At 40.0% G+C, this 26041-nt stretch overlaps 1 protein-coding gene across 3 annotated transcripts in view; it reads right to left on the minus strand.

The window, feature by feature from the left end:
- NAPB (NSF attachment protein beta) overlaps positions 1 to 25615 on the minus strand; it is a 65369-nt gene extending 39754 nt beyond the window's left edge. Inside the window, exon 1 of one of the 3 annotated variants that reach the window (XM_024559386.4) lies at positions 25448 to 25615. In XM_024559386.4, coding sequence (XP_024415154.1) covers positions 25448 to 25545 — 98 coding nt within the window. In that variant the 5' untranslated portion in view covers positions 25546 to 25615. Of the gene's footprint in view, positions 1 to 24294; positions 24451 to 25447 lie in introns of those variants that run through there. The other 2 variants (XM_071221804.1, XM_071221803.1) reach the window with 2 other exon arrangements.
- Positions 25616 to 26041: the final 426 nt, after the last annotated feature.

Genomic DNA, 26041 nt, shown 5'->3' on the forward strand with positions numbered 1-26041 from the left:
GGAAGAAGGTGAAGAAGGGAGTGGAAGCCACACTAACCTCAATCCAGGACTGATCTGGAAATACAATAAATAGTGGAGAAATTACTCAGAATAAACAACTGAACAAGAGTGAGAGAGAAGCCTCAAAACCTTGTACAAACAGAAGAGTCAGCTTCAACACAAATTGTCCACATCTGCACAATAGAATACAAGACATGATAGATGGAGTGACCCTCAATTAACCAGCTCGAGGGAAAGACCCATCAAAGAAAGATCCAACAACAATCAAAACCCAAAGACACATGGAGAGCCAACATAAACGACAGCCCAAGACCAGCGAGCTCAGGATATTAAGGAGACGGCACCACTGAATCCCACTGGCATTCTACCATAGAAGTTCATACCATAAACCCAGGGAGTCAAAACAGGTCAATTTAAGAAGCAGAGGCTAACAAGAAGAGTCTCACAAACAATGGGAAGACAAAGAAACAATCCCCAAATGAAAGGAAAGGAGGAATTCTCAGAAACCATGCTAAATGAAATAGAGGCAAGTCAACTATCAGATACTGAGTTCAAAGCAATGGTTATCAGGAAGCTCACTGAGCTCACAGAGAACTACCAGAACTACAGGGAAACTACAATGAACTCACTGCAAACTATATCACCATGAAAAAGGAAAGAGAAACTATCAACAAGGGCCAAGAGGAAATGAAGAATACAATTTCTGAATTGAAGAACACAGTAGAAGGAATCAAAAGCACAGTTGATGAAGCAGAGGATCGGATCAGCGAGCTGGAGGACAAAGTAGGAAAAAACACCCAGAAAGAGCAAGAAAAGGAAAAGAGGCTCAGAAAGAATGAAGAGGGATTAAGGGAAATGCAGGACAATATGAAATGTAATAATATCCATGTAATAGGGATACCTATAATGTCCCTATGGCCTTTATTATGTCCCTTTATTATGATAAGCCTTGAAAGCAATATACGGGGCTAGTACAAATAACGTCCCTTTTTATTACAAAATCTTTCATTACAAAATCATAAGCATGTAATTCTGTAACATAACATCATCACACTCAAGCAAATCATATGACATTTTAGGTGAAATGTTCAAATTAAAAATTACAAATTATTACACCCATATTATTACCCTACCAACCACACACTCAAGCAGGCATTACCTCTTCTGGACCCTGTATGTTAAGTGAACGAAGCAGTTATAGAGTGCAGAGCATGGTCGTCTGAAAACCTCCACAATCCTCGACTGGGGGTAGGGAAGACTGGATAGTATAGCATTTAAGATACACTGCATCACAAAAGGCACGTTAATCGCCATGCCTTACTAAAAAGAAGACGGTTGCTGCCCAGGGCAAATTGTGTTTATGACTTTGAGAACATCAGGGACTTGTGACATAGCTAGGAGAGGTGGATGCCCATCCTGGATGCACCTGTGTCACTGGAACCTCTTGCCCTGACTAAAGATGGCAGCTGAAAGAGGGTAAAAGACACTGGGGAACTGACAAAAATGGTGCATGCTAATGTACCATAGGAAGGGCCAGATATGAGATCACATAGGAAGTTCCAGGCCAAGCACTTAAATTAGAGTGGGCTGAAGGTTAGGAAGAAAGAGCCACGAGGTCTGCAGTGGGAGAGGAGGTCCACTGGGAGGTCTGAAAATCAGTGAATCTGCCAGAAGGAGGTCAGCCAGGAAATCTGCCTAGAGAAGACAGTGGCAGAGCTGATGGAGCTATGGAGACTTGCCTAACCACCCAGATTCGTGAGAGATGCTTGGAGCTGAACTCTGATGGGGAATGATAAGCTGCAGACTTCCGTTTTTCTCAAAGACAGCACCTCTGAGTAGTATATACTGAAACTGGCCTGGTTTGGCAAAGTGAGAGGGGACTATATGTTTTTGGTGTTTTTAAAGGGAGAAGGACTTAACAGCAGAAATCTGCCATTATTCTAAATCTGTACAACCTTTATTTTTTAATTATATTTTATTGTTTGTGCTATTATACTTGTCCCAGTTTTTCTCCCTTTGTAGCCCACTACCCAGCTCCCCAACTCCCACTTTCTCATGGTATCCCCACACCATTGTCCATGTCCATGGGTCACACAAATATGTCCTTTGGTTCCTCTATTCCCTATGCTGTACTTTACATCTTTATAACTGTTCTGTAGCTTCTTAATGCACTTAAGAAGTACATTAAGGTGAAGTACTTCTTAATTGCTTCACCTCTTTTACCCATCTCCCTGACCTCTCTTCCATATGGCAACCATCAAAATGTTCTGTCTCTAAGATTCTGTTTCTGTTCTGCTTGTTTGCTCATTTTGTTTTTTAGATTCAATTATTGATATTCAATTATTGCCATTTTATTGTTTATATTGTTGATTTTCTTCTACTTCTTAAAGAAGACTCTTTAACATTTCATATAATACTGGTTTGGTGATGATAAACTCCTTTAGCTCTTTCTTGGCTGGGAGATGAACCCAAAGAGGACCACCACACCATGACACATCATAATTAAAATGCCAAAGATTGAAGACAAAAATAGAATCTTAAAAGCAGCAAGAGAAAAGCAGTTAGTTACCTAAAAGGGAGCTCCCATAAGACTGTCAGCTTATTTCTCAAAAGAAACTTTGCAGGCTAAATCTGTATAACCTTTAAATAAACAACCCCTTTCCTTGTTAACCAAACTCTTCAACTAGGAGTTAAGCTTCTTGGTGGTGGACCCCACAGCATTGGCAGGGTTCTGTAACAAAGCCAGTCACCAAAAAGCTCCTACTGTATAATTCCATTTATATGAAAGGTATAAAGTAGGCAAATCTAGAGACAGAAAACAGATTACTGGTTGCTTAGAGTGGAGTACTGGGGAAAAAGGGGGGCATGGGGGAATAGAGTTTCTTTCTGGGTTGTGAATATGTTCTAAAATTGACTGTTGGAATGGTTACGTAGCTCTGTGAATATGCTAAAAATGACTGATTTCTACACTTTAAATGAGTTAATTTTATGATATATAAAATTATATATGCACATATAAAGAGCAAACAAAAAACCTTTCAGGGCTATGTCACACTGTGAATAACAGAATGGCAACAAGACATACCAAAAGTGCAAGTGTCAGAATAAGCAAAGCCTTCTCTCACCTCAGGTTCCTTTTCTTCCACCTCAAATCAATTCCCCCCCATGTATATATATAGTTTTTATTGATTGATTTTTAGAGAGAAGAAGGGAGGTAGGAAGAGAAAGGGACAGAGAGAGAGAGAGAGAGACATCTATTTGTTGTTCCACTTATTTGTGCATTCATTGGTTGATTCTTATATGTCCCTTGACTGGGACTGAACCCACAACCTTGGTGTATCAGGACGACGCTCCAACCAACTGAACTACCAGGCCAGGGTGTGTGTGTGTATGTTTATATTTATATTTTAAACATTTAGCTAATTTCCACAATCGAAAATTCCTAACATGAGAAAGCTTTCATCTTAGCTATGACCCCTTGGAGATAACAAAGGCTTGCCACTTTCTTAGGTTTTGTTTTTCTACAGAACTGTAATTATAGTGCAATCATTCTTATTAAAGGTTTCCAAATAAAACTAGCTTAATTAAAATCTACTTTATCCTGTTGTTTTCAGAGATATAGCATGCCTACATTATACCCAGTTTTAGGCTGAATATTTCCACATTATATCATTTTCACTATTACAACAACCATGATAGATGCTATATTAATTTTGCAGAAGAGAAAATTATATCTGGACATTAATGGCTTGCCCAAGGTCATTCAGCCAAGGTCAACGGTGGAGCTGACACTCAATTTCAAGTTTAGTGATCATTATAGAAATATTAAGTGAACCCTTCTATACTTAAGACCCTCACTTCTCCTAAAACAGAAGTAATTTTTAAAAGCACTACAGAAACTCACTTGTCATAAATAGAAATTAAGTTTAAAACTTAATAAAAAATGTACTTTTGAAATTATTCCAAATGCCTACTCTTTTATACATATGAAAGTTAACTTTTAGAAGTTTAAGGACAAATATTCAGAGTTCAAAATAATTCAACTGAATGTTATCCAGAGACCACATAGTGAGGATGAAGATCCTAGAAAACAGAAACAAGTTTCTGTGAGAATCTACATTATAAAGTGACACAATGCACACACTTAGCACTAAATTGACATTATAAGAGCTAAACTAAGCCAAATTGACTATTTTTTGGTATTATAGTATCTTGACTTTGAAAAAGGAAATAGTTTTACCACCATGAAGAAAAAAATGACCAGCCTGCATAAGAACCAACAGCATCAACCCCACACCACCAAGCAGCCCCAGCCAACCTTTCTTTCCCCTTCCCTCCAGTTCCTGGGGCAAAGCTGACCACCTCCTTCTTTTTGACCATGTTTATTCAGCAATCATTCACTGAGATCAGTATGTGCCAGAAAACAAAGTTCCTGCCCACAAGGAGATCATAATGCTAAGGAAAGAATATTAAACTTCAGGTTAAAAAAAATCAGGGTGTCCAACCCATGGCCATGTCCACTGAGGAAGTCTGGTCACAGCCACATGTCCCACGAGACACCAGTGAATAATGGAGCTCTGTCTTGAGTCCTTGAGTCTGGCCTGTGAGTCCCTGCTTCTTACCACTATGCTATCCTGTTCATTCCCATTTAGATGATTGGAATGGGGTATGTGAATCAGCTCAGGAAAATTGTAGTCCATTATTTCAGAGAGCTCAGTTGATATCTACATGCAGATAAGTAATTTGTCTTTTAAAAACCAATTAATCATCAAATAATCTAAAGTTGTTTTTTCCTTATGAAATTACATAAAGGAAACCTCATTTAAAATGGAATTGGGAAGCCCTGAAAGGGGACCATCTCACCCACCTACCACTTGTTACAGCCTGAATAACAGCAGGAAAAGGAATAATTATTTTAACAAGGGAGGATATTAATCACTTAGAATTTCATCTCCTACTTTTAAGACAAAGAAGGAAGATCCCTCCCTGCCCCAGGAACAACACACTAACCATTACTTAGAGCCAATGAGAAACCATCGAAACTTCAAACTTTTGTTCTTCTCCAGTGAACTTTTGTTCAAAACATCCCTCCCCAATTTCCTCCTAAAACCTAATAAAAAGGAAGCCCCTCTCCTTTGTTCTTCAAACTGGCCATGGTTTTGCCATAGCTTGCTTGTCCCAAATTGCAAGTCTCTGTTATTCTCAAATAAACCCATTTTGCCTATAAAATAACTGATTGTTTTATTTCAGAGGTCAACATTACTACGCAGAATAACAACTATTTTGGAGCACTGTGAAACATGGGCAACTACAATACGTGCTCTTTTAAAACTGTAGGTGGGAGGATGGAGACATTACAGCAGAATTGATGGGCAAGAATGGGACACACATCATGACATGTGTCCAAAAGAAAAGGTGACAATTGCTATGGTAGTAATAAAGCTGCTTCTAAAATCATAAGATATTAGATTATAAATATCATGAAGAGTGACAATGCTATGATGATGTGAAAGTAGAACTAGAGACAAAATTCAGGTCTATCATCAGAATACCCTGAAGGATGTCAACCTATGCCAAAGGACTGAAAGCAGGGATCACTTTTAGTAGCGCCAAAGACTCTCTGAGGAAAAACCACCAAATAGGATAACTCCTTCTTCTCATTATTTATGAGCAACATTTCTTTAGCCACTGGACTGATTCTCTGGGGAGAGAGACCAGCACAGAGCTTGCACGCAGGCCTTGATAACAATGCTGATTACTCAATGTCTCAATGGAAGAAACTATACGCATGACTTTTTAGAAAGTTTCCTCATGTATCCCTCTAAACAAGTAAATACAGAAAAGAAGTGAAAAATTAAAATCTGCTTAAAATATCTCTACCATTAAAGAAAACACTCTTTCTCTACTCACAACATTTATGATGTCAAATGTGTAGGTTTTCCACACCAAGCAGTACTCCAATTTTCTGTGGCCACCACCAGTTGGGTGTACTACAATTTAAAATTCTGATATTACCCAGAGTTAGTACAGACCCCACAGGTTGAGAGCTCAATCTCACAAGTTGCCCCCCTCACAACAGACACCAATCACAAGTACTAGGTCCCCAGGGTACTCACACCTCTAAGGAGTATACATCAGGGGTCCCTATGACTGTTTTAAATTCAGTAATATCCCAAAATAGCTCACGGAACACAAGGAAACACTATTTACCACTACCAGTTTATTATAAAGGATATAACTAAAGAACAACTAAATGGAAGAGATATACATAGGACAAAGTATGGGGAAATAGCATTTATGGAGCTTATTTCCTCTTTGGGTATGCCACCTCCCAACACCTCCATGTGGTCACCAACGCAGAAGTTCTCTGAACCCTGCCATTTAGGATTTTTAAGGCTGTTCATTACACAGCATGATTAATTAAACCCTTGGCCATTGCTGATTAACTCAACCCCAGGCCCTCTCCCATACTTGAAGGTTTACAGTAGGACAGAAAGTTTCAACCCTGATATCATATGATTGGGTCCCTCTGAAAATCAGCCCACACACTGTTGCCTTCCAGGGACCCATAAAGGGTCACCTTATTCATGAACTCAGGTATGCTTTAAAAGAACACATACAACAGAAGATGCACTTCTCTCACCCTTATCACTAAGGATCTTACAAAGGTTTTCTGAGTTCTGTATCATGAATCAGGGATGAAGAACACATATACATTTCTTATTACATAACAGTATCACAACCATATTTATTCTGTGATATATTTTACTCACCATAAGCAATTTATTTTCACCTAAGACTTCATTTATTTAATCATAACTTGTAGAAACTTGGGAGATTTCCTAGATAAATGTACCCCTTCCAAGATTATTTTATTTCTGGGTTAAATATATTTAGAAACAGTCCAACTTCTTTCACGCAATATGGGAAGCAGAGATAGCAGCAGCAGGGGAGCTGCAGAAGCCCTGGGAAGATCATTTCTGAATGCTATTTGAATCTTATACTAAGTGCCTGAAAGCACTAGATTGAGGTCTTCTGTTTCTTCACAAGCCAGTAACAGGAGGTGGAGTGGTAAGGACGAAGGCTCTTGACTCAGACTACCTACAAATTATTGCTGTCATTTATTAGCTGTATACTTCTAGGAGAGAACAAACCAGTCCTTCCAAGGCTCAGAGAAATCCCACCAGAGCAACAGACACATGCTAAGCAGGGGGAACATGCCATTACTGATCAATATGGTTTTAGTGCTCTGGCCTGAACACTGGGATTCAATTTTCTGAGAACTTTTCACTTTATTTTAGAAAAAAATCATCATAAATTCTCAAAGGAAACAATGAGACATCTGAGGACTATCTAACAAACGTATCTGTGTTTAAACATAATTTCCTGAAATAAAGTTTAAGAGGACTTGCATGGCAAAGAAAACTAGCTGGACTTTATTTTGGTAATAGTGCCAATGTCTCAACTTGATATAGGGATTCACCTTTCTCATAGAGGGGAGATATGTATAGATTGGACCTATTAATAAAACAAAATCAAGATACTTTACAAACAAAACCTAAGAACAATATTTATTGGATTAACTCAGAAATGACTGCCACACACTACATGACTTGCCAAGAGAAGGTTTCAAATTTAATTTCAAATTTTACAAAAATTCAATAACTGAATTTCAATCTTTAAAAAATACTGATGAGGGCCCTGGCTGGTGTGGCTCAGTGGATTGAGTGCCAGCCTGCAAACCAAAGGGTCGCTGCATAGATTCCCAGTCAGGGCACATGCCTGGGTTGCAGGCCAGGTCCCCAGTAAGGGGTGCTCAAGAGGCAGCCACACATTGATGTTTCTTGTCCTCTCTCCTTCCTTACCCCCTCTCTAAAAATAAATAAATCATTTTGATGATGTTAATTCTTCTGATCCATGAACAGAGTATATGTTTTCCATTTGTTTGTGTCTTCCTTAATTTCTTTCTTCAGTGTTGTGTAGTTGTCTGAGTACAGGTCTTTTACATCCTTGGTTAGGTTTATTTCTAGGTATTTTATTTTTCTTGTTGCTATATCAAATGGAATTTTTTTCCTGATTTCTGTCTCTGATATTTCATCGTTGGTGTACAAAAATGCCTTTGATTTCTGGATATTGACTTTGTATTCCGCTGTTTTGCCAAGTTCATTTACTAAGTCGATTAGTTTTTCAGTGGAGTCTATAGGGTTTTCTATGTATACTATCATGTCATCTGCAAACAATGACAGTTTCATTTCCTCCTTTCCAATTTGGATGCTTTTTATTTCTTTTTCTTGTCTCATTGCTGTGGCTAGGACTTCCAATACTATGTTGAATAGGAGTGGTAAGAGAGGGCATCCTTGTCTTGTTCCTGATCCTAGTGAGAAAGTTTTTAGTTTTTGTTCATTGAGTATGATATTGGCGGTAGGTCTCTCATATATGGCTTTTATTATGTTGAGGAATGCTCCCTCTATTCCCACTTTGCTGACTGTTTTTATAGTAAATGGGTGCTGTACCTTATCAAGTGCTTTTTCCACATCTATTCATATGATCCTGCCTTTTGACCCAGCAATTCCACTGCTAGGATTATATCCTAAGAACCCTGAAACACCAATCCAAAAGAAACTATGCACCCAAATGTTCACAGCAGCAAAATTTACAATAGCCAAGTGCTAGAAGCAACCCAAGTGCCCATCAGTAAATGAGTGGATCAAAAAACTATGGTACATCTACACAATGGAATTCTACGCAGCAGAAAGAAAGAAGGAGCTCCTATCCTTTGTGACAGCATGGATGGAACTGGAGAGCATCGACCTAAGTGAAATAAGCCAGGCAATGGAAGACAAATACCATATGATCTCACCATTAACAGGAACCTAATCAACAAAATGAACAAGCAAGAAAAGTATAGCCAAAGACATTGAAATTGAGAACAGGCTAACAGTGATCAGAAGGGAGAGGGGAGGGGATAATGGGGGAAAAGGGTAAAGGGTTTACAGGAACAATTATAAAGGACATATGGACAAGAACAAGGGGGGTGGTAGAAATGGGGAAGGGAGGTGGGGAGGGCTGGAGTGGAGGGGAGGGCTGGAGGGAAAAGGCAGAAAACTGTACTTGAACAAGAAAGAAAAGAAAAGAAAAGAAAAAGAAAAGAAAAGAAGGAAGGAAGGAAGGAAGGAAGGAAGGAAGGAAGGAAGGAAGGAAGGAAGGAAGGAAGGAAGAAGGAAAGAAAAGAAAGAAAGAAAAGAAAAGTAAATACATAAAATCTTTAAAATTTTTTTAAAAATAAAAAATACTGATGAGACTTGCAATCCCCATAGGATAATGGTGGTTACCTAAATACAATTTTTTCCACACATTCTCCAAAACCCATACAGATCAGTAAGCAGCAAACACAACCAGCCAGAATCCATTCTGACAGCAAAATTAGGACAAGATTCCATTTAAATATAATTGGAGAAATAAAAACCTCAAACTAGAGACACAGTCCCAGCTGAAAGCCAGGAGGAGGCACCTGTACACAAGACGGAGTGCACAGGATCCTAGCAATGGCAGTTCACTGTAACACTCAACAAGGAAGGACCACACAGAGTGGGGGAACACTGAAGCCAGGTGTGACACCAAAAAGGCCAGCGCACTAGAACTGGGGGACTAGAAAGGTGGTTTGGCCACAGGTGGCAGTCTCCAGAAGGCACTGCTTCTCAGAGAGGAGAAGGAAGCTCTGTGGAACCTTGGCAGTAAAGGGGGAAAAAGCACGTGGTAGAAATAAACTAAGAGTCTTACTGAAACAAAGGCCTGAGGATCACAGAACTGAGGAGTGTCACACCAAGCCCCTACCCACCACTCTATGACACTATACATTAAAGAAACCTCCCTTAACAGTACCAACAGAAGAGAACATTCAGACTAAGAAACATGTGAGCCCCCTAAACCCCTGTCCCATCACAGAAAGACGTGCTATTGTAAGCCCAAGAAACTCAATGCACTCTAACAGAAAAAAACAAGCAATGTCTATACCAAGTCACTACATAAGAAGTAATAAAAACACGGCAGCCAACAAAAATATGTTCCCCTAAACCATCACAATGCAAAAGAAAACAATCCTGTATAATTTAATTACTAAACAAACATTTACTAATGTGAAACTACATCATAAGTCAGAAATTCAAAACTTAGAGTAGACCACATTGCATGGACCACAGTAGGCCACCCCAAAATATGTCACTTTGATACAAGGATTATTCTGAGCTGAAGTCAAAAGGGAATCAGCAGATGGATAAAGGATCTTTCTCAGAGCTCCCCTTATCTGACTAAAATCAGAAACTTCTGAGACAAGAGGACTGCCATAAATCCCTTCTCCCATTCAAGATTTATGGCTGTGAAAAAAAAATGGAAAGCTGGTGCCATGGGAACCAAGATAAACCTGCACTACCAAAGCTTACTCCAAGGTTTGGTAGTGCAAAGTTTGTTTCTTAGTTTGCTGCTCTTGGAAGCCAAAAAACCTTTTGTCTTGATACTCTCTACAAATATATTGTTCTTTGTTGAGATGCTATAAAAGCTCAAGTTCTAACTACCCTTTCATTTTACTAATCACTGCACGTGTTTAATAAACTTTTTTCCTGTTAATATGTATTTTGTTGGTCTAATTTGCAGGGCCCCCACTGGAAAACCTAGGAGTATAGAGAAAAGAGGTTAAGTTTCTTCTCTCCTACATGCACACACAGAAAATAAGACAATAAACTCGTTTTGAATTCTAGAAGAAAGAAAAAGACCCAATCATCTCAGAAATCTTAGTTATAACAAACTTAAGGGGAGAATAGCTTGTACCAACACTGAGGAGAAAGAAAAAAAAAAGCCCAGAGAAAAAAAAATTAAATAAAGGAGGACAAAGGATCAGGGGAAAAAAAAAGTGATATAAAGGATAGGCAAAGCCATGTAGTTGGAGCCCCTGAGGAGAGGGAAAATAATGAAACAATTATTAAAAGTACAATCTTGGAAAAATTTCTGGATACAAATGAAGATCTGAATCTAAATATGGAAAGGGCTTGAAATGGGGTGCACAACAAAGGGACCCCAAAATAGAGCACATTCCCTGAAGCCCTTGGTTAGGGAAAAGGAGAGTGGATAATACAGCTTAAGATACTTTGCATAATTATGGCAAGTCTTTCCTGAAGGGAAGCTATGCTGCCTGCCACCCAGATAAAAGGTCTACATGACTTTCAGAATGCCAAGTATGAGGTCATGCAGGAAGATACTTAAGCTCTGGGTCAGGATTTAAAATAAGGACAGGCAGCCATGAACAGCACAGCCATGAGGGTAGCAGTTATGAAGTTTGAAAGGATGTAGAAGGGCTCACCACGAAGTCTCGTGTATAAGGAGGTGCCACGTGGTTTTTGATTAAAAGCTGGAATAAGAAAGAGGAGACCCTCTGGGAAACCTGCCTGGAGAACACAGTGGCAGGGCTAACGGTGCTGGGGATTATGAGGACCTGCCTAACCAAACACAGGTTAATGGGAGATGCCTGGGATGCTGAACTGTAACTGGGAATGCTGAGCCACGGACTTCTGCTTTAATGAAAGACAGTATCTCTGACTGGCATATTCTGGTTTAGTTTGGCAAAGGGAGGCAGGATTATGTGTTTTGGGTTGTTTTAAAGGGGAGTAAACCTTAAGGGCAGAAATCTACCATCATTCTGAATCTGTATAACCTTTAAATAAATAACCCCTTTCCTTTTTCACTAAACTCTTGCATTGGGAGCCATGCTTCTTGTCGGCAGGCAATCAGACCCCACAGCTGTTCCAGAACAGCACAGGCAGGGTTCTGTAATAGGCCTACCATGTACTGGGAAAACTGACCCAGAATAGTCTAACAACTTAGTAAGACCATTCCAGTTTATATTGGGTTGGCCAAAAGGTTCAGTTAGTTTTTTTCATACAACCTCTACTAATGAGTGATTAGTTGTCTTTAACTTCATTTAAAACAATATTGTTAGACTGCATTGTGACAGCTGTCATATTAGCATGCGATAAAAAAAATCTTTTCAAAACTGGTGAATTTTTGTGCAGCCATTTTAATATTGAAGATGATAGAAGATAGGCAATATTTTCAGCATATTCTGCTTTATTATTTCAAAAAATGTAAAAATGCAACTGAAATGCAAAAAAAACCCCACATTTGTGCAGTGTATGGAGAAAGTACTGAGATGGATTGAACATATCAAAAGTGGTTTGTGAAGCTTCTTGGTACCATTGACATTTTGGGCAAATAATTCTTTGCTGTGGGGCTGTCTTATATACTGGAAAATGTTTAGCAGCACCCCTGGCCCCTACCCACTAGAAGCCAATAGCAGCAGATAGCTGACATACTCAAAATATCCAAATCAATAAAGTTATTGGTGAAAATGAAATATGCACCTATTAATGGACTTTTTGGCCAAACCAAATGTAAAGAAAGCCTCTGGGCTTACGGGCAAAAAGTCAAAGTCACTTGCAAAGATAAGAACATCTGGTTAGTACTAATTACAACAGCAACATACAAAGCAAGACAACAGAGGAACATTTTTCAAGAAACTCAAGATAAATAAAGTGTAAGCCAAAGATTATATAGTTGTCCAACTCATCCACTACGAAGCACTGATAGAAACAAGAATATTGTTTCTTGTTCTTGTTTCTATCACTTAATGAATATTGCACTAACTTCCAACTAAGAGATGAATAGGAAACATCAGTAAAGACTGGTAGTGGCAGTGCTGAGTACGTTTTATTAGAGATCTAAGACTAAAAAATATGGACACGAGGAGAAAAATAACATGGAAACATCTGTTCTGATAAACTAAAAATAACTGTACTTCCCCTCATCCTACACACATGCCCTGGAGAAAGTACAGCCCAGGCTGGTGGGGCTCCATTGGTTGGAGCATCATCTTGTGGACCAAAAGGTCACAGCTTCAATTACTGGTTCAGGGCATATGCCAGAGTTGCAGGTACAATCCCAGTTGGGGAGTGTATGAGAAGGCAACTGATCAATTTCTCTCTCTCTCTCTCTCTCTCTCCCCCTTCCTCCCTCCCAGCAATGAAAACCAAATGTACTTGGGTGAGGATAAAAAAAAAAGGGGGGGGGGAGTAGAAAATGCTCACAAATTGACATATAGGTAATCAGTGTTTTCCAGAACAGACAAACAAAATACTAGAAGCCTAAGTAAGAAGAAGCTAAGAATATTTAAAAAGATTCATAGTATAAAAGTAACCAGCCCTGACCAGTATGGCTCAGTTGGTTGGGCGTCACCGCGCAAAGCAAAAGCTCACAGGTTTGATTCCCAGTCACAGAACATGCCTAGGTTGCAGGCTTGGTCCTGGTCAGGGTCCATACAAGAGGCAAGATGGATGTTTCTCTCTCACATTAGTGTTTCTCTCCCTCTCTTTCTCTTTCCCTCCCCCTTTCTAATAAATTATTTAATTAACTATAAATAAAAGTAACCCGCAGAACATAACTAAAAAATTTCCTAAATAAAAAGTGAAGAGATCACATGAAAAAATTACAAATAAAATATAATGCATAATAAATATAGCAAAGTAGGAAGACATTAATTTAAAACCAGTCATACCAATAATGTAAATGGGCTGAAGATTTTTATTTGTTAATAAAATAAAAACCAAGTCTATGCTCAAATAGGAGAGCTACAACTTAAATAAAGCTTTTCTGAAAGGCCAAAGATAAAAAGATGGTCAAAAATGTATCAAATACATTGAACAGCTTTTGTTAGATGTGTTGCAACAACCCTAAAATCTCCCAAAGGGCTTCCTTCTTGCTCACTTTACCTATTATTGCAGGCTGGTTATGACTATGATAGTTCCTTTTCCATGGGTCACCTTTCTCTGTCCTGGAATGCAGCCCCCATCTGAAATGCACTCTTCTTATGACACACAAGGAAAAAAAAAAAAAAAACCATGACAGAAGCATGGATGGCCCCTGCAGCCTCTGCTCAGAGAGAGAGTGCATCCGTTCCACTCTCACTCCCTGAGTCAAAGACACTCACTAGCCAAGACATGCAATGGGAAAAGGAAGTGCTCTCCTCCCAGAGTCAGGCAGCATAGGTCAAATGCCAACAGGCAGAATATATAATCCTCTTACAAAATACAGTCCTAAAGCAGGTAAACACAAATAAGAAAGCAAGCACTACTACCCTGGTATTAAACAAGGTAGAATTTGGGCTCAAAAGTATCAAATGAAATAAAGAAATTCACTTCATAATGCTAAAGATACAATCAATAATGAAATTATATTAGTTGTGAATATCTATGTACCAAAACATAGTGGCCACTTTTATAAAACAGAAACTACAAGAGATGAAGGAGACTTCCAGTCAAGATGGTGGCGTATGGAGACATGGCTCGCCTCTTCACATAACCACATCAAAATCACAACTAAAATATAGAACAACCATCATTCAAACTATAAAAAAAATCGAGCTGAATGGAAGTCTGACAACTGTGGAATTAAAGGAACCACATTCACCCAGACTAGTAGGAGGGGTGCAGGTGCAGAACAGGCTGCTTTCTCACCCTCATGTGGCAAATAAAAATTCAGGAGGGCTATCTTGGGAGCAAGGAGTCCCTGCACACCAGGCCCTCCAGCCCAGGGTTCCAGTGCCAGGAAGGTATGTACGCAACAACTTCTGGCTACAAAAACCAGTGGGGATTGAGTCAGTGGAAGAAACTGCTGGAGCCCCAAGCAGTTCCTCTTAAAGAACCCACACACGGTCTCACCTACTCAGACTCACTCCCTCTGAGATCTAGTACCGGGGTAGCAGTTTGAAAGGCACCAGAGGTATACGGGGAGAAACTGAAGTGTCTGGCAAGCAGAGGCCATTATCCCTTTTCTAAATCCTCCTACCACAGAGCTGGCAAGCCTGACTCCATCAACCTGGCTAACACTATTTGACTCACCTTAGAGATCCCCAGAGACTCTGCACCACCCAATTTCCAGGCCCAACCAAGCTACTCTTCTGTAAGAATGGTTGGTCTTGGCTCATGCCTCACAACTTCCTAAATCCTATCAAATAAGCAACAGCTGGCCTCAATTAGCCCCCAGCCCGGCACTAGCAGCAGCCAGCCTAGGTTCACAGCTTGGCTTTGCCTGGGAATCTCCAAGCCCAGCACAAGTAGCAACCATCTCGGAGTGCTTTATAGCTCAGGCAAGGGGGCCATGAGCAAAACACAGGTGGGCACTGACCTTGGCCTGCATAACCCAGGAAATCCCAGGGCCAGCTCACCCACTGGACAGCTACAGACCATGTCAGAGCACCACCACCCTACCCCTGCACAGCTGATCCTCCACAGAAGACAGAGGTTGGTGGTAAGGGGTCACAGCCAATCCTTGTAGCTGACTGGACTGGGTAATTCCCTCCCACTGATCTGCCAACAGCAACCAAGGCTCAATTACAAGAGGAGGGTGTACTCAGCGCATACAAAGGGTGTACCTCAAGTACCCAGTTTGGGTGATAGGGGAAGCTGTGCCACTGAACCCTACAGGACCTACTACATTAGGCCACACTACCAAGACATGGAGTCAAAGCAGCTCTACCTAATACAGAGAAACAAACACAGGGAGGCTGCCAAAACGAGGAGACAAAGAAACATGGGAGGGGGTGAGGAGGTGAGGGGATTAAGAAGTACAAAATAGATAGTACAAACAGAATAGCCATGGGGATGTAAAGTACAGTATAGGAAATGGAGTAGCCAAAGAACTTATATGCATGACCCATGGACATGAACAATGGTAGGGGAATTGCCTGAGGGAGTGGGGGGTGCTGGGGAGAGGTAGTAAAGGGGGAAAAAACTGGGACAACTGTAATAGCATAATCAGTAAAACATAATTTTTAAAAAAGATCCAAGAAGACAGACTGAAATACACTAATAAAAGGAAACAGCAATATACCCTTTTAGTCCAAAGGAGGTCAAGTGGGCAAAAAATAAACAGACATGAAAGACCTAGACAACATAATCAACAACTAGACCTTAGGGATCTCTGTCAAGTTATATACACTCTGATAAGAGGAAACCACCTTCTTCTCAAGTGCACATTGACAATTAATGAACAAGTCTCACCTTCCCCTAGGTCTTGACAGAGCACAATTTAGGTTGCTACCTGAATCTGTGTCTCACAAGCTGCAACTCCTTTTGTTCAATAAATGCTTTTTATTCTTTATTACTGTCTAAAACTAATTTTGATTTATATACTTAAACCTTTGAAGTTCAGAGCATAGGAAAAAAGAAAAACTTCAAATTATTTTTATGAGGCACTTGTAACATCAATAGTTCAATCTGATAAAGTCTATACAAAACAATTAGAAATAAAATACATAAAAATAGAAAAATACATTATAATCCAGATGGTTTATTCAAAGAATGCAGGGACAGCTCAGTATAAGGAAATCTATGAATTAACACTAATTAAAGGAGAAAAATCATGTTTATCTCTATTGATTTTGAAAAGGCTTTCAAAATATAACTCTTCATTCAATCCCTATTAAAATACATATGAAAACAGCAATTGACAGGTACTTTCTTACCATGAAAAAACATATAGTTGAATCCAAGAAAGTACTGACTTGTAATTTGTTAGATTTTAATTGAATACCATTTTTAAAATAAGCTTCATTTAAATATAGGAATGGCTAACATATGAAATTCTCTTACCAAGTTTCCTTACTGTAAATTCTAATTATCAATCACTGAAAAAATTTTGAAGGTACAAAAGCTTAACTGATTTTATCGTCAAAGCAAATAAACACAAAGTGAAAGCATAAAAATAGATTATAAAGTCTCCTATAACTATACTTTGGTTGTATGAACATTCTTAGTTTGCATCTATTTTCTCGCTACCTCAAAAATATCCCAGTTTGGACAATATATTCACGGCCACTCTATCACCCACAGAAATAGGAAAATATTTTTAAAAATTTTAAAGTACAGTCACAGGTTTACATGTTAGTTAAATATAAAAGGTAGTAGTTATACATTGAGAATTAACTAAGTAAAATCAGGAAGTAAAGGAGAAAATGCAAGGCCATGTAACTATGCTAAATTCATTATTTTTAGCAGAACCAATAAGTACTGTCTAAAATTAATAAATCAGAACATGTAAGTACTCTAAAATTATTTGGAATTATGATGGTAATTCATCAGAAGAATTAAAAAGAAATTTAAAAAGTTACTTCTATGGAGGAATGTTTAGGAGGGGAGATTTGGGGAAAATTTTACTTTTCAATTGAAATATTTCTGTGTTCCTTCCATTTTTCTACCATATGTAGCTACTACATTTATAATAAACAGATATTTGCCCTGGCTGGTGTAGCTCAGCGGACTGAGCATGGACTGAGAACCAAAGGGTCACTGGTTTGATTCCCAGTCAGGGCACATGCCTGGGCTGTGGGCTGGGTCCCCAGTAGGGGCCACATCAGCAGCAACCACACACTGATGTTTCTCTCCCTCTGTTTGTCCCTCCCTTCCCCTTTCTACAAATAAATAAATAAAATCTTTTTTAAAAAGTAGTTTACAATAAACAGATATTTAAGTAAAACATAGAAGTGACATGAACTCCCCTTCATATTGCTGCCTTTGTTTTTGAAAGCTAGTCAAAAGAGTTAAAAAAAATCAGTATTTGTATTAGCATTCACACATTCATTCTCTCCTTCAATATTTACTAAGTGCCTACTGCATAACATGTGCTGGGTGAGGATACAGGGCAACACAGAGTGAGCACTTTGGCCACCTTTGACAATCCAATATGGGGTCACTGTCAGCCATGGGTTATGTCAAGTGCTATGTCAAGAGTGAGGCAATGGGGTGTAACAGGAATGCCCTTAGGAGGGGCTAGGAATACTCTAAACTACAAGTCTGTACATTTGGATAAGGACTCCATCTGGACACTGATATGAGTGGGACCTGTACCCTTTGTAGGCTATATAAACTCAGAGCTTTGACCACTCACCCAAGCTTGGTTATAGCATGGGTCATGCTCAAAGCCCTGCCAGACTTCCATTCCACTGGACATATGCCGCCACTGTAGACACCTGGCTTGAGACTAATGTCCACCTCTCCTCTTTGTGCCACAACTCACTCCGCTCACTTCTATTGCTTAAGTTCCCCTTCTGTGTATAACCTGCATGTGACTCTATAGGCTTATTGGGGAGGTCTCCCCTAATTAACCTGGCATTGTGGAAAGACACAAACATGTGTGAGTGACTCCTTTCCAGGATGCTCTCTTGCTCACCACAATGAGATGTGCCACAGCAATAAGAAAGACTCCCTGAGAGCTTACATTCTAGAGCCACATACCACCACTGGGTCATCCCTACCTTTTCTAAACAAGTCTTTACCTCACGGGGCTCACAAAAATGAGAGAAGAAATGGTGAACACTGAAAAAATCCAAACAGAAAAAGGCCAATCTGGTAACAGTTTATTATTTGATATACAAACTGTAATTTGACAGTGTAATTTGAAAACCAAATAATTATAACTAATAGTAATATAGCTCTGTGCAACTTAAGAAGCATTATGACACCTCATTCAACCCTTACAATTCTGAAAAATATATTATCTCTGCGCATTTGAAAACTGAAAAGAAAAAAACCAAACCCCAGAAGTTCCAGGTATAATTTACTTGGCCAGGGTCACCAAATTAGTAAATGAGAGAATTAGAGTTATATTTGTTATTATAGTTCATATAAAATATATATTGTATAATATGTAAAATAGCTACCCAATATATAGATTATTCTATTTCTTATATTAGTACATAAGGAATAATATACTATCTATCTATAACTAAATCTGAGCTAAGGACTTTTTTAAAATTTCAATCTGCCTTTGAAAATCTATTGTAACTCAAGAAGACCTAAATGCCTTACAAATGGTATCACAATCTCCACCTTATTTTAGAAAAACTTAAAACATAATCTTTCCCTGGCTGGTGTTGCTCAGTGGATTGAACACTGGCCTGCAAACCAAAGGGTCACCAGTTTGAATCCCAGTCAGGGCACATGCCTAGATTGCAGGACAGGTCCCCCGTTGAGGGGCACGCAAGAGGCAACCACACATTGATGTTTCTCTCCCTCTCTTTCCCCTTCCCTTCCCCTCTCTAAAAATAAATAAGTAATCTTTAATAAATTTAAAAAATATATAATCTTTGTCAAAATAAAGCTGAGTAAAGAATACTGATAATTAATGGTTTACAATGATTAAGATATATTCCCTATATTCACAAGTAGATTAAGAAATTATAGACTTATAATTATTTCAAGATAACACAACAGGGTTATTTCATTAAATTTACTTTGACACTGCCAGATTTATGTCTCTTTTGTAAGCTATGAAATTGGGGAACATTCAGAACCAAGAGAAGAAAGCACTAATTAATAATCATCCAGAATATCTACCCACTGTCATTCTTAAGCAGCCACTCTCTTCAATGTGCATTTGTATAGGCTATCCCCAATCTGGTCTCCTGGTAACAAGATAGAGAGAACAGTAAGAGAGGCCTTAGCCATTCAAAACTATCTTACTGTCTAACCCAGGTGATACTAAACAGTTCACTGAGAGATCATACTAAGCAGTTTACTAAGATTATAAATTGAAATTTGAAATCAAGTACCAAATTCAATAGCTCAGCCCCGGAAACACATGAAATAAAAACACTGCTCTTTTGCTGGTAGTTTTGCTATAGTATGCTAACCCATTCAGAAAAGTAAGTTTTAATTTAACTCCACAACTACAAAAACACATCACTGTATAACTGGCAGTCAAGAAGGAACACAGAACAACACACACTAACAGTGCTTTCTTGTGATGGTTCAGTCTCCTTGGCATCTCTTTTCCCATGGGGAAATGTGGGGAAGGAACACCGACATTTCTAAAACAAGCATGGGACTTGTGCTTTACATATAAAAGAATACATGACTGACTTTTTCTTGGGAACACACAATGCATATTTTCATCTAATTTTACTAAAAGCCACAAAAAAGAACTAGAGAACGGTTGTGAGACTACAGTATTGCCACAAAACCACTGTGAGTGGTGAATAAAAACTGAGTGAAGAAGATGAACTTCTAGTAGGTTTAATCTGCAGTTAAGACTGAGTCCATGATGTAAAATATCTGCAAAATGCTGAGCACATTTTAATGGCTGCCACATCTGCAAAAGAGCATCACCTGTCCCCTTTAAAGTACTAGCTAGTCAGCTCTTGAATATACGGGGTCAAATGATACTGATGATAGTCATATCACTTTGTGTTTTGTTAATTCAGGAGTCTGACATGCAGAAGGACTACACTATGATTTAGATAAAAGATAACAAGTACCTGGGAAAATTCTATAGCTAAGGGAAAAGAAAATGGAGTAACGTTTTCCAGTCCAGAAGGATGATGATATGTGCAAGTGGTGCCAAATATAATGTAAGATTCTAAATATTTAAAATTGATATAGAGCTGTCGCTCTAGAGAAGAGTTGCAGCCAAGATGGAGACCAGTAGGTAGAAACCCTTCACTTCCTTGCACAACCAAAAAGAGGATAACAAGCAATCTAAAATCAATAAACAACCAGAAATGCCGGAAAATCAAACTACAGGAAATTCCGACAACCAAGGAATTAAACAGTCAACCAGACCAACTAGACCGGTAAGATGGACAGAAACTGCAGCAAGGCAGTAGACTGCACAGGCGGGGTTGACTCAGTGGGAAACTGAGACTCAGAGCTGACTGTGGACTACAGCAGTTGCCGTGGTGGGGGAAACCCCCAGTCTCATAAGAGAGAGTTCTTGGAAAGTGGGGTTAGAGCTAAGCAGCCAAGCTGCATTGTTCCCTTTCTGGCCCCTCTCCCACAGGCAGCAAGCAGCACAGCAAAGAGGGTTACCCTGCCCTGGTGAATATCTAAGGCCCCTCCCCCTTACAACTTAACAGGGCCCAAACGAAAGAACAGAGCAAAACTCCAGAAAGAGAGCTAAGCAGTGAGGAGATTGAAACCTGTCTCATGGAGGGTTTAAAGCACTGGTAATCAAAATGCTCACAGAACTGATTGAGCTTAGTTAAAAAATGAAAGAACGAATTAAAGATAACCAAAGTGAAATAAAGCAAAGTATTCAGGGAATCAACAGTGATGGAAAGGAAACCAGGAGTCAAAGCAACAGTTTGGAACAAAACGAAGAAATAAACATCCAACTGGAACAGAATGAAGAAACAAGAATTCAAAAAAATGAAGAGAGGCTTAGGAACCTGTGGGACAACTTGAAACATTCCAATATCCGAATTACAGGGGTGGCAGAAAGAGAAGAACAGCAGCAAGAAATTGAAAACTTATTTAAACAAATAATGAAGGAAAACTTCCCTAATCTGGCAAAGGGAATAGACCTCCAGGAAGGCTGGGAAGCCCAGAGAGTCCCAAAGAAGTTGGACCCAAGGAGGAACACACCAAGGCACATCATCATTAAGTTACCCAAGATTAGTTTTCTGAGGAAATTCCATACTGTTCCCCACAGTGGCCTCACCAGTCTGCATTCCCACCAACAGTGCACTAGGGTTCCCTTTTCTCTGCATCCTCTCCAACATTTGCTCGTTGATTTGTTTATGTTAGCCACTCTGACTGGTGTGAGATGGTACCTCATTGTGGTTTTAATTTGCATCTCTCTGATGGCTAGTGATGCTTAGCATCTTTTCATGTCTCTGAGCCCTCTGTATGTCTTCCTTGGAGAAGTGTCTGTTCAAGTCCTTTGCCCATTTTTTAATTGGGTTGTTTGTCTTCCTGGAGTGGAGTCCTGTAGAATTTCCTCAGAAAACTAAAAATGGAACTGCCCTTTGATCCAGCAAGTCCGCTGCTGGGATTATACCCCAAGAACACTGAAACACCAATCCAAAAGAACCTATGCACGCCAATGTTCATAGCAGCACAATTTACAATAGCCACGTACTGGAAGCAACCTAAGTGCCCATCAGCAAATAAGTGCATCCAAAAACTATGGTACATTTACACAATAGAATTCTACACAGCAGAGGGAAAGAAGGAGCTTATACCCTTTGCAACAGCATGGATGGAACTGGAGAGCATTATGCTAAGTGAAATAAGCCAGGCAGTGAGGGACAAATACCATATGATCTCACATTTAACTGGAACATAATCAACAAAAGAAAAAAGCAAACAAAATATAACCAGAGACATTGAAGTTAAGAACAATCTAACAATACCCAGGGGGAAGTGGAGAGGGGACAGTGAGGAGAGGGGATTACAGGAACTACTATAAAGGACACATGGATAAAATCAAGGGGGAGGGTGCAGGTGGGGGAGGGAGGTGGGATTGGCTGCGGTGGGGTGGAGGGATGGGGAGAAAAGGCACACAACTGTAATTGAATAACAATAAAAATTTTTTAAAAGTTACCCACGATTAAAGATAAAGAGACAATCTTAAAAGCAGCAAAAGGAAAGAGCAGAGTTACCTAAAACAAAGGAGTGCCCATAAGACTATCAGCTGATTTCTCAAAAGAAACCTTGCAGGCAAGGGGCTGGAAAGAAGTATTCAAAGTCATGAAAGGCAAGGACCTACATCCAAGATTACTCTACCCAGCAAAACTATCATTTAGAATGGAAGGACAGATAAAGTGCTTCCCAGATAAGGTCAAGTTAAAGGAGTTCATTATCACCAAGCCCGTATTGTATGAAATGTTAAAGGAACTTATCTAAGAAATTGAGGAAGATCAAAAACTATGAACAGTGAAATGACAACAAACTCACAACTATCAACAACTGAACCTAAAAAAAGAAAAATAATGAAAACCGAAACTAAGCAAACAACTACAACACAAACGGAATCAGAGAAATGGACATGACATGGAGGGTTTTCAGTGGGGAGGGGGAGGGGAGCAATAGGAGGGAAAAGGTACAGGGCAGAAGCTTAACTGCTAGGCATAAAATAGATGGGGAGAGGTCAAAAATGATATAGGAAACAGAGAACTCAAAGAACATATATGTATAACCCATGGACATCAACTAAGGGGGGAGGAATGCTGGAGGGTTGGGGGTGCAGGGCAGAGAGGGTATAAAGGGAGAAAAATTGGGAAAACTATAATAGCATAATCAATAAAATATACTTAAAAAATTAAAAATACAAGGCTTTCAAAACTATAGCACTCCCCCCAAAATAAAATAAATAAAATAAAATTGATACAGAATCTGCCTTCCTATTATAACTAAGAGAGAAACTAGGCCTGTTTTTTTGGCTTCAAATAATTATACACTACTATTAAAAGTCACAGAACTCTGAGTATTCTTCCCTAAGCTTTCCTGGAACCAAGAATTACTGAAAATAACGCAGTCCCCGATAGTATAAATAACACTTATTTCATAGAGATCTCTTTCAAATATTTTATTTCATTAAAAGACCAATGATCCAGCTCCAAAGGTCTACCTTTAAGATATTGGCGAAGTCACTTAATCTTCCTGGCTCTCTGCTTCCTTGATAAATAACTAGGACTGACAAGTTTGATGAAAATGCTCATTATTTCCAATCGGTCTAAATGTTTTACAAACATAAAGTCATTGAACTCTCACAAACTATGAGATATACTATCATTACTCACTTTTACAGTAGAGGAAACTGAGAACAGAGAGACTAAGTCACTGGCCCCCAGGCTCCAAAGCTAGGATAATAAACTCACGTGCTATATCCAGTCATACCTAGGATGGTACAAGCTGAATGTGAATGGTGAAGATGAAAGTTTTCCTATACAGCCTATCAGTGAAATATGTGATCAAGAGCCAAGGAAAAAAAATGTTTCTTTCAACAACAACAAAAAGGCTTTCAAAATCCTTTTAGGCTTAATGACAAGATGTAGCCTAGTTTCACAAAAACAATAATAATGCAACACCTCTTCAAAAAAAAGCAATGTGCTCCCCTGAAAGAAGCCTCAAGTGCTGTAATGCTTTTTTCTTCTGCCAATCACAACTTATCATCCAGGGAAGGACATCATGACTTGAAATATGCTGTGACATTAAATCATGCCCTGTCATTAGGTGCTATGGCATTAAATTTTGTCTAAATAAATTTTAAACGTTTTCTGAATCAGAGAAAGGAGCTATTGTTTGATATTAGCATCAAGTATTAGTGTTCCTTATGTACTGTGATAACTTTTAAAGGGGAACAAACTTAGAAATCAAATCATTGTTGTATTTCAAACTACACATCACATGAGAAATTTAACACCCAGCTGGGATAAACACCCTCTAGAAGGTTCTTGAGGACAGGAACCCTTACCTTCATGTATGTTTGTATTGCACACTGCTGTGCACTGCATGAAAACGGCCTTTAAGCAGTTCCTGGAGATGTGTTAACAATGGTAAACTATTATAACCAAAAGAATGAAGCTGGCAAAACAAGCAGATTACAAACTGATTTTGTACAGAAATAAAACCGTGTCTAATAATGCAGTGGTTAAGTATGGGCCACTTGTCCTTCTCAAGAACTTAAAAACAAAAAACAATCCCCTCCCCCCAAAAACTCTCTTGGTATCGGCAAGGATCTTTCACTTTCAACAGGAAAAAAAATAAAAACTGCTTCTCTAAGCCTAAACAGTTGAACCATTCACATATTCAACTGCCCATAATGCTTCCAAGAACTGTCATCGCAGGCTTTGCTTTTTGTAAAGTACGAATTTAAGACCTTCACTGTAACAGCATGGAAGAATTACAGTAAATTAAAATTATTCCCAAAAGACGCTGACAGAAACGGGAGCTGCGTTATCCTTCATCAACCAGGAGGTCCTGACTATTACATCAATCTCTAGTGAAGGAAAACTGCTATGCTGAGAAAACGTCTAACGGGTATTTATTAAAAGTCTACTTGGCGCAAGGCAAACGGGCACTCCCACCCTGGGATGGCGGCGCTGCGCAACGTCCGTTTCTCCGCAGGGCGCAGAGCCAAGTCGGACATTCCCCAAAAGCGCGAGTCAGGGGTCCCAAGACCCGCCCCTCAGCCTTCCTCTGGCAACCACTCGCCGACCAGACACAGGCCTCCTTAGCTATGCGGTTCAATCGTGGTGAAATGAACAAATGGTCTAGCTACGGCGGTTAGGGCCAACGCACACCCAGGGCTGCCGCGACCCGTGAGGCGGTGGGACGCCCGCAGGAACGCAGGGATAGCGCAGAGGGGAAAGGATAGGGAGAGGGCGGGGGCTGAGGGAATAGGGGGGTGGCGACAAGTGGAGGGGCTCTGCAGGCCCTACAGAATCCCTGGAGAGTGCATTGGGGCTGGGGGCCCCAGCGGCTTTCTAGCTGTTTTAGAGATCGCGGTGTGGGGAGGTCTGGGGGCCCTAAAGGCTTTTTAGGGGGTGCTTCGGCCGCAGCTGCCAGAGACTGGGACGGGGCCCAGAATGGAGATCCCCTCAGGGGACGTGAGATCTGAGGCTCACCCAAACAGCCCTCGGAGAAAAGAGTGGGAGGCCTTAACTCGCTTCTCCGCCTCCGCCATCAGCTGGACTGCCTCACGCTCCTTCCCTGCGTTGTCCATGTTGCTACACACAGCCGCCACAGCTTCCAGAGTCAGCTGAACCACACCTTCCGCGCCTCCGCTCTTTCCTAGGACCTACGGAGAGCGCCGGCGTAGTGTGCAAGGCCTGCCGGAATTTGTAGTTCGGGACCTACTCTGGAGCGGAGCGCAGGCGGGGCGCGCAGGTACTGAGGGGATGTAGTCTCAGGCCCTTCTCCAGCGGCTGGGGCAGTACCAGACGTCACGCACAGTTACCTGCGGGGTGCAGAGCCAGGCCAGGTGGGATCCTGCTGAAGCGCAGTGCGGGAGGAGGCGGTGGGTCCCTGGGTGGACAAAAACTTTAATCCTTTAAATATGAGGGAAATGGAAAATGACTCCTGGCTTTCAGTAAAGATGTCCTCAAACACTCAGCCTTACTTTGGTGTAGGAATTCCTGCTCAGCAGGACTGACACATGGCAATGGGATGGGTGAAGAAACGGGATCAACAGAAGGAATGCTCAACCTACTGCAGATTTC

The sequence above is a fragment of the Desmodus rotundus genome, chromosome 6 (genome assembly GCF_022682495.2).
Source record: "Desmodus rotundus isolate HL8 chromosome 6, HLdesRot8A.1, whole genome shotgun sequence".
Taxonomy (NCBI): Eukaryota; Metazoa; Chordata; class Mammalia; order Chiroptera; family Phyllostomidae; genus Desmodus; species Desmodus rotundus.